The sequence below is a fragment of the Arachis duranensis genome, chromosome 1 (assembly GCF_000817695.3).
Source record: "Arachis duranensis cultivar V14167 chromosome 1, aradu.V14167.gnm2.J7QH, whole genome shotgun sequence".
Taxonomy (NCBI): domain Eukaryota; kingdom Viridiplantae; phylum Streptophyta; class Magnoliopsida; order Fabales; family Fabaceae; genus Arachis; species Arachis duranensis.
This window is the reverse complement of record NC_029772.3, coordinates 15,831,662-15,841,146: the sequence shown is the minus strand read 5'-3', so window position 1 is coordinate 15,841,146 and position 9,485 is coordinate 15,831,662. Positions and strand designations below refer to the sequence as shown.

Sequence of the window (9,485 nt, the reverse complement as noted above, 5' to 3'; positions counted from 1 at the left end):
AACATTATAATTAATAAAATAGTATGAAATTATTTATTTGTATTATTTATTATTTGATAGTTGAATTTTATCTAGTTCATTATACTTTAAAATAATAAGATTATCTTTTTATTATAAACATAAAAAATAAAAATTAAAAAATGAAAATTTGTTGACCTTAAAAGTGAGAATGTACTTGTAATAAGTTTTGAATCCAAGGTCAGTTTGGCTAAACTTTTTAAATAAGTTCTTTTGAAAAAAAAGTTTAAAATATAAGGATTTTTATTAATAATAATTTTTAAATAAGTTATTTTGTGTTTGAAAAGTTATTATAGAAGTCCTTATTTTAAAGTTGTGCATTAAATATGAGTGATAAAATAGCTTTTGAAAATAAGAGAAATCATATTTTTTAACTTCTTCAAAAGCTCTTAAATAACTCTTTGGAAAGTTTAAAGTTTATCTTAAAAATTGTACCAAACACTATTAATGTAACTTTTTATAAGTCAAAAATAAAAAAAGTAACTTATTGGTATCTCTTAAACGGACCCTAAAGAGTTGTGGAAAACTTACAATAAAAATATTAGCCAATTAAAAAACTTATACCAAACAAAATAAATGGTCAAAGTTTTAGTTTTATAAAATATTTAGAGGTCTATGGTCGCATTGTCTTAATGAAGCTCCTCCATTGGTTGTGACAATTAAATGGCAGGGTAAACAAATTAGTTAGGCTTCAACGCCTAAAATGCCTTAGAGAGAATGATTGTTTTTGGTCAGGGTTTGCAAGCAAACCACAAAACAAACAAAACTACTGCGAGGCCCAACGAAGCTGCTCCAAAGACTGGACCAGCGCCTAGCTTCCATCTTGTAAGCCGTACGATGCTACTCCTTACGCTTCGATTTCCAGGTTCATCACGCCGCACACCAGCTTTGATTCTCCATTGCTTCGACTCCAGCATACATCCTGGCTTCTATTGCGGAGAAACCTAGGCTCTCCCACGTTCAATGTTTCACACCTTTTGGGATTGTAAATTCACTAAACTGTAAGATTGCATGAATTTTAGCAACATCACAAACGGCAGCCCAGGTGTAAGAAGCTTTCTCGCTTTTTTTTCAACGTTTTGTAAAAAATAGTAAATTTTATTATATTGATGGAAAATCCATCTTTTATGCAGTGAAAAGTACACCCGAAGAAGAAATGATGAGAGGAGAGTGAGGGTGACACGGAGAGGCAATGGAGTAAATTTGGAAGAGTCTGCTTGTTTAAGAGAGTAAATCTTTATAATGATCTCTGGGATTCATAGGAGTGGTCCTCTAAATTTAGCTCCGGACACCATCATGGTCCTTAGGCATATTTTCGACGATGAGTCACTCGTTTTAGTGCTGACGTGTCTACAATGTGCCACATTGGCGCATGCAATAGCTAGCTTAGTTGGTCAGATTGCAATTTGTATCTGATTTAATCATTCCTTCTCTATTTAACCGTAACATTCTTTGATCCATCTGCGAACGATATCTCCTCTTCCTTCTTCTTCTTTTTTTTTCTTTTTTTATTATTCCTTCTTCTTTTTTTTCTTCCTTCTTCTTTCTTGGCATCATGCCACTCAACATTTTGTTCTCCAGCGACAACGCTAAAAGTAGAGGCATCCATACCATGAACCATGGCAAAGTACCTCTAAGCTTGTTGTTGCTTATGTCTACCACGATCAATCTGCTCTTCTCAAATCTTGTAAAAATTTCTTTCGCTTAAGAAATCTCATTGAAAGACAGCGTTAATTGCGGTAGCGATAAAAACTCAAAAAGAGCAAACAGAACTAGCCCACTCAGCTTGTTCGAACTCAAATCTCGCCAAAACCTGCAAGTACTTTAGGTTTTTCAACACTTCCGGTTTTAATACTTCACTCAACTTATTGTTCCTCATCAAAATCTAAACTTGGGAAGCCAGCAGCTAGATTGACAATTTTTCGATCAGGGAATTGTTGCTGGCGTAGAGGTAATTAAGTTTGTTTAGGGGACCCAAGTATGGAGGAACCGAACCTTGGAGCTTGTTGGATAAAAGCTCCAGCCTCTTCAAGTTCTTGAGGCCGTTGAAGGTGGCGGGGATAGCTCCGGTGAAGTTGTTGTGATCAAGCAAAGCTCTTTAAGAGTGGAGAGTGAGACAATGGAGGAGGATATCGCACCGAAGAAGGAGTCCAAGTTGGAGGTAGGGAAGAAGATTCCAAGAAAAGGAGGAAGAAGCACCAAAAGTTACCGTAAAAAAGGAGGGAGCAAAGAGGGTTAAGGTTAAATAGAGATAGAGGGACCAAATCGGGTACAAAGTCGTTGTAGTCGCCAACGTGGCATACTCTAGCCACGTTAGTACTGAAACGGATGACTCATCATCCAAAATATGCCTAGGGATCATTATACTATCCAAAGCTGAATTTGGGGGATCACTATGGTGCAATTGGAACCACGAGAACTAAACTGGGTAATTCCGTGAATCTCAGTGAACATTATAGAGATTTACTCGCGGGAGAGGGCGGTTGTTGTGTTTTTGCTTGTGGTTTTAGGATTTCATTAATTTGATAATGTTTATGGGAAAGTCTACGTAACCAACTCTACCAACTCTACTTACAACAAACTTGAACAACTTTTTAAAAAGTTTGATTTTAAAATTCGAAAAATTATGATTAGGTTCAGAAACACGTGTCACCCAACATCAACCTCTATGATCTCCCGCTTCAATCACTCTTCCCCCAAAGTCGCGACCTCTCGTGAACATGGTTCTGAAAATCGAACAGGACCTGCCGGTTCAACCGGATTAATCGGAAACATGTCACCTAGCTGGTCTGGGTAAGGCCAGAAATCGCTTGGCAAAAAACCGGTGAAAAAATCAGTCAAACCGGCAGTTAACCGGTGAACCAGCAGAACTGTCCGGTTTTTTAGCGGGTTTTTGGTTTAAATACTCCATCCAAACGGCGCCGTTTTATACTTTATTTAAAGAAAGCCCTAAATGGCTACCCGTCCCCCAAGACTCCCAACCCACTCCCACTCCCCCTCCCACTCCCAATCTCACCCCTCTCAGCGTCTCCTCTCTCAAACTGAAGAAAGCTTGAGATTGAAAGAAGAGGAAGAACCCTAGCCACCCACAGCCACCCACAGTCACCCAGCCTGTCGCCACCACAGCCCCTAGATCCCCGCATCGTTTGTCATCGCTGAACCCTTCTCTCCCTTCTCTCTCTCTCTCTCTCTCTCTCTTTCGCGCTCTTTGTCTCTCTGTCGCTGCTTTGCTGCTCCTCGCAGTAGGTCGTCGTCACCGCTTCTCTGCTCCTCGTCGTGGGTCGTCACTGCTTCTACCCTCCTTGCCGTGCGTCGTTTCTGCTTCTTACCTCCTTGTCGTTTTTGGCTGTGGCCCCTTCTTTCCATTCTCTATCTGTCGCCCTCTCTGTCCGAATTCGCTTTGTCGCTGTGGGTCGCGCCGCTTCGCTGCTCCTCTTCGTGGGTCATTGCCGCTTAGTTGCTCCTCTGCTTCAACCATCGCAGGTTTCAGATCTCAGGTCTCAAGTCTCTTCTTCTCTGCTTCAAGCCTTTAACCCTCTCAGGTCTCAAGTCTCAGTCTCTAACACTCCCTAAATCTATTTCCCTGACTCTATCCCTTTGAAATTTGAAATTTATTCTGAACATGCATATGATGTATTATTGATGATTCTGCTAAATTTTGAGATATTAATGTTATGAATTTTTATTTCAATTCAGCCTATTCATATTGAATTAATTCTACTGAAGATTAAGTTATAAATTCAATTGTTTAATTTTTTAATTTGACTGAGATTGATGTTTAGATCTAACCTGTTGTATTTGTTTTGGTGAATTGTTGTTTTGCTATTATTTATTCAAAATAAAAACATTGCCACAATTCTGCATTGAATTTACTATATGGCTTCATATGATTTGGTTGAATTATGCTTATGGTTCTTAGATTGGATACATGTTTTGGATGTTTTGGTGAGTGACTTGATAGTTACAGAAATTCACATACTGGAGAGTTGGAGTTTTTTTAATAATTTTATTATATATTTAATGAAACCGGTTCAACCCTGGTTGGACTCCCGTTGATCCATTGAACCATTGAACCTGTCACCTGACCGGTTCAATGACCAGTCCGGTTCTCGCAACCTTGCTCGCGAGTTCCTATCCCTCGCCTTGTGTCCTCCCCCTCCATTGCGTTTGCCACTTGCATCTGCGTTGTTCCCTTTTCAAAAACGGCGTGCTGCCGATCACCTATGCTGCACCCTCTCTTCTCTGCCACAACAGTGCCCTCTCTCCTCTGCCATAGTAGCGTCCTCCCTTGGTCTGCCGTAGCAGTGCCATCCCCTCGCGAATGGTACGCCGCTGATCACCCACGCTGTGTCCTCTCTCCTTCGATGCAGCAATGCCCTCCCTCCTCCCCTACAGCAGCCGCACAATACCTTCCCTCCTCCTCCGATGCAACAGCACCCTCCCTTCCTCCGCTAACGCATTTTCCCTGCGAGCGCACGAATGCGCGTCCAACCACCAAGGGTCGCCGCACACCGTTGCTGTTGCTGCACACCACCAAGACTCGCGACGGAACAGCCAGCAAGAAAGGACACCATGCCATGCCACATCCAAACGTCGTGCTTTGGCCGCATCGCTTTTCCTTCTTCTTCTTAATTTTGGATTATTCTTTCTACTAGTTTTGGATATTTCTTTTTCTTAAGTTTTAAATGTTTCTTTTTCTTATGTTTTGGATGTTTCTTCTTTTTTTTATTTTAGATATTTTTTTCATAATTTTAGATGTTTTTTTTATCTAGTTTTCAAACGTTCTTTTTCAAATATTTTTTGGATATTGTGTTGTTATATTTTGGAATTTTTAAAATAATTTTGAATTTCTTTTTTGTTAAGTTTTGGATTTTTTTGGTATGTTTTGGATGTGTTTTTTTATTATAAATTTTTATATGTTTTGTTTTGTTAAGTTTTAGAATTTTTAAAATGATTTTAGATCCTTTTTTATCTCACCTGAATCGCCCCATCTATCCTCCTGAGGAGAAGTTTGGTTTCAAACCCCGGTTCGAACAGGAGAAGTACGCCATGCTAATGTGCCTTGGATGATCCACATCTCAGGGTCAGGCGCCGATGAGCACATTGAACTATCCATGTGGTTGAGAGCCCTCACAGTCCAGGCACAACGACACAATTATCAGGGGCGCGCTCTACCACGATCAGGCCGAAAGGCGTAGTCGATGGACAACAGGTGAATATTCCTGTACTACCCCTTGTTGGTCCCGAGGGACGGAGGAGGCTAGGTTAGCCGAAAGATGGTTATCGGTTCAAGGACGCAAGGTGCCCCTGCTTTTTCAGGGTAAGAAAGGTTTTGGATATTTCTTTTTGGTATGTTTTAGATTTTTTATTATAAATTTTTATAACGATTTTGGAATTTTTAAAATAAATTTTAAAATAATTTTAGAAATGATTTTGAACTTTTTAAAATATTTTGAATATTTAAAATAAATTTTTAAAATGAATTTTGAAATTTTAAAATGGTTTTAGAATTTTTTTTAATTTTAGATATTTCTTTTTATTAGATTTTACATGTTTTTCATGATAGTTTATATTCACATCTTCTCAAAAAAAATTCAAAAACAAAAAATTATTAATTGGTTGCCGTTGGCTGCAGGATAATATATAAAGTATAATAGTATTGAAAGAAGTATTGAAATATTTTATTTATAGAATTAAAATATAATTATACTTAATATTATTGGATTTAAATTGTTCAATTTTTTTGAAATATTTTATTTTAAAATCTTCTTATGACATTGTATCTATATTTAACATAAGATATATTAAACTTATATTCCTCAAATAATAAAAAACATTTAATAACATATTAATATAATTTTTTGATTATATATAAATTTAAAATTTTATACCCACACGTTTCTTTAAGCACAATAGTATTTTTTAAATATTTTATATTAAAAAATAATAAATAATTTAAATAATATAACAAATTAAATAAAATCTGTATAAACAATCATTTTAAAACTAAAAAAAAAATACATTGTCAATGTGAAAATTTTATATTATAAAAACAAAAGAATTGATATTAATATATAATTTTGTTTTTGATCACTTCATACCAATTTTATGCACATTTGCATCTTTTATAGAGTTTTATGCCACCATGCATAAATTCTGGATCTTCCTCAAGTTTCATGGAAGACTATGGTAAATCATAGAAATTGTTGTGTTATGTACATTACTCAAAATCTACCAAATTCCATAATTTACTAACATAGGGTCCATGCTATTTTTGTCAAAAATAATGGAATTTCTTAAAATTTTATGATTATTTGTAAAACTTTTAAAATACTCATAATTTATATTATAAATTAGAGGATAAAATTGTAGCCATTTTACTTTTAGGACAATCTGATAATTTTGATGTGGATATGATATATATAAGTAAATTACTTTCAAATGCTAGAAAGTTAAAATATCAATAAATAGGTTCCCCAAAACATTTCGGATTGTACACTTTGGTTTCAAAAAAAAAAAAATTCTCTAAAAATCTTCGAAAATTACTGTTCGTACCCTGACCCAACGCTAAGGCCCAGGTCTAAACGACAGGTCCAACCCACAGGGTTGAACCTCACAATACACCGACCTTCCCCTAAGAAGTCGGTGCTCCCCACGACTTGCTCTAAGGAAGTTGGAAGCGAAGATTAGCTGGCAGATAATAACTGCCCCTAAAATCTGTCAACCCTCTTCCAGGAGCCATATCGCAACCTCCCAAGATAAAGGGACGGTTATCCACCTTAAAAGGTGGAACTACTCCAACGGTGGTTATTGGTTCACCACTATAAATACACTGACACAACCTCATGTATCTCTAACTCCCAATACTCTCTAGACCTGCTCACACCCTTGCTGACTTAAGCATCGGAGTGTCTTTGCAGGTACCACCCCCATTCTCTCACACGTACAAGTCGGACGGAGGCCCCAAAGACGCAAACCCGCTCGAAGGCTTCCTTCCCCAGACGATTGGGCCAACCCAACGAGTCCAGCCCATCAATCTCCGGTTACCCATCGTAACATTGGCGCCGTTGCCGGGGACCCGAGAGATCAACCAATAATGGCGGATAACTCACCAGAGGATGGTCATACAGCGTCTGATTCCGAACAAGAAAATCCAGATACCGAAAACAACGACGCGGACCTGACCCTTCACCAAGGAACCAACGACCAGCATAGAAAAGGCACATCTGGGCTTAAAAACCCAAAGGTAAACTCCTCGGAAGGACGAGAATCAGGAAAGGAAGGGCCACCCCATGCAACCAAGCTAATGGGATTGGTCCACGGTCACCAAGGTCGTTTGGAACAATTGGAACAGGAATTAAAACGACAACGAGAGGCAGAGCGAAATCTCAAGGAAGAGATAGAGCGACGAAAAGAGTTAGAAGAAAAGCTCTTGAAGCTCGATGTGGTTGGATGTATCTGGCTGATGCTTCTGATGCAACTCGCTGCAAAGCTTTCCCGACCACCCTGTCGAAAGCAGCGATGAAGTGGTTCGATAGCCTCCCCCCAAGGTTGGTTACCAGCTTTGAGGACCTCTCGAGAAAGTTCTTAATAAGGTTCTCCATCCAGAAGGATAAAGTAAAGCATGCACCGAGTCTCCTGGGAGTTAAACAGGAGGTCGGGGGACCTCTGCGGGATTACATGGAAAGGTTCAACAAAGCGTGTTTGGAAATTCAAGACCTGCCCACAGAGGCAATTATCATGGGGCTAGTAAATGGACTTAGAGAGGGCCCCTTCTCTCAGTCCATATCAAAAAGGCACCCCACCTCTTTGAGTGATGTACAAGAGAGAGTAGAAAAGTACATCAACATGGAGAAAAATGCCAGATTACGGGAGCCAAGCTGGCGACAGGGGCCCCCTCACTCAGCAAAAGAGAAAGAAAGGGAGCCCAAGAAAAAAGAGGAGGTCGGACCCGACAGGCCGAGGAGATATCACTCCTATACTCCTTTAAAAGTCTCCCTAGTGGACGTATACAGAGAAATCTGTAATATTGAAAGGTTGCCGCTCCCTAGACCCATCAAAAACAAAAAAGGAGGAAGTCGCGGCGACTACTGTGAGTACCATAAGATGTATGGCCACTCAACAAATGATTGCTACGACCTTAAAAATGTAATAGAAAGGTTGGCCAGGGAAGGCCGACTTAATAGATATCTCATGAAAAGGTCGGACAATCATGGGAAAAGAAAGCAAGATGATGAGGACAGAAGAGACCCACCACCACAAACCCCCGAGAGACACATACATATTTTCTCTGGAGGATTCCCGGGAGGGGGACTCACTAAATCATCTCGCAAAAGATACCTAAAGCGAGTTTATCAAGTCGGAAACGAGTCTCCTGACCTCCCAACCATCTCGTTCACCAAAGAGGACGGGCAGGGGATCATGCCCGGGCATGACGACCCGGTGGTGATAACCATGATCTTGGCGAATGCCAACCTCCATAGAACCTTGGTGGACCAAGGGAGTTCGGCGAACATCCTCTTCAAGCTCACATTCGACAAATTAGGGTTGGATGAAAGGGAGCTAAAAGCTTACCCGGACACCCTGTATGGGCTAGGAGACATGCCAATTAAGCCACTGGGATACATCCCCCTCCACGCGACCTTCGGAAAGGGGAAAAATTCCAAAACTCTGAGCATCGACTTTATCATCATCGATGTTGGATCGGCGTATAACGCCTTAATTGGCAGGACTACACTAAATCGGCTCGGAGCGGTGGTGTCAACCCCTCACCTTTGCATGAAATTCCCAACACCTAAGGGAATAGCGACAGTACGGGGAGACCAGAAGTTGGCAACAAAATGCTACAATGAAAGCTTGAACCTTCGAGAAAAGAGCAAGGAAGTTCACACCACAGAGCTCGGGGGAATAAAAGCTAAAGAAAAGCTGCGGCCGCAGCCGGGGGGGAAGAACCGAAGAGGTTCAAATCATAAAAGAGAAAGGAAAAAATACCAATATATGGGCCAGCCTAGACGGAGACTTGAAACAGAGGCTAATAAAGCTCCTGCAAGATAATTCTGACCTCTTTGCTTGGAAAGCTTCCGACATGCCAGGGATAGACCCTCAGCTCATGTCCCACAAGCTTTCAGTACACCCCGGATCACGACCTGTACAGCAGCACAGGCACAAGCTCAGAACCGAACGAGCTCAGGTAGTGGAGGAGCAAGTGCAAGCCCTCTTAGAGGCCGACTTCATCCGATAGGTCAAGAATCTGGCATGGCTAGCAAATGTAGTGCTAGGAAAAAAGCAAAACGGCAAGTGGAGGATGTGTGTCAACTACACCGACCTGAACAAAGCGTGCGCTAAAGACCCATATCCACTTCGCAGTATTGACACCCTAGTAGATGCAAGCTCATGGTATCAGTACTTGTCGTTTATGGATACTTACTCGGGATACAATCAAATCCCGATGTATAAGCCGAATGAGG

At 40.2% G+C, this 9,485-nt stretch overlaps 1 protein-coding gene and 1 pseudogene across 1 annotated transcript; one reads left to right on the top strand and one right to left on the bottom strand.

Moving 5' to 3' along the window:
- Positions 1 to 532: 532 nt before the first annotated feature.
- On the bottom strand, positions 533 to 3,496 carry LOC127747643 (receptor-like protein 12; annotated as a pseudogene).
- A 4,262-nt stretch (positions 3,497 to 7,758) lies between these two features.
- LOC107479935 (uncharacterized) lies at positions 7,759 to 9,072 on the top strand. The gene has a single exon (XM_016100050.1). The coding sequence runs from the start codon at positions 7,759 to 7,761 to the stop codon at positions 9,070 to 9,072; it is 1,314 nt and encodes a 437-aa protein (XP_015955536.1).
- The last annotated feature ends 413 nt before the right edge of the window (positions 9,073 to 9,485 follow it).

Bases quoted from the DNA above. Each gene is read 5' to 3' on its own strand.
- LOC107479935 (XM_016100050.1), top strand. From the start codon at position 7,759: ATGGGGCTAGTAAATGGACTTAGAGAGGGCCCCTTCTCTCAGTCCATA.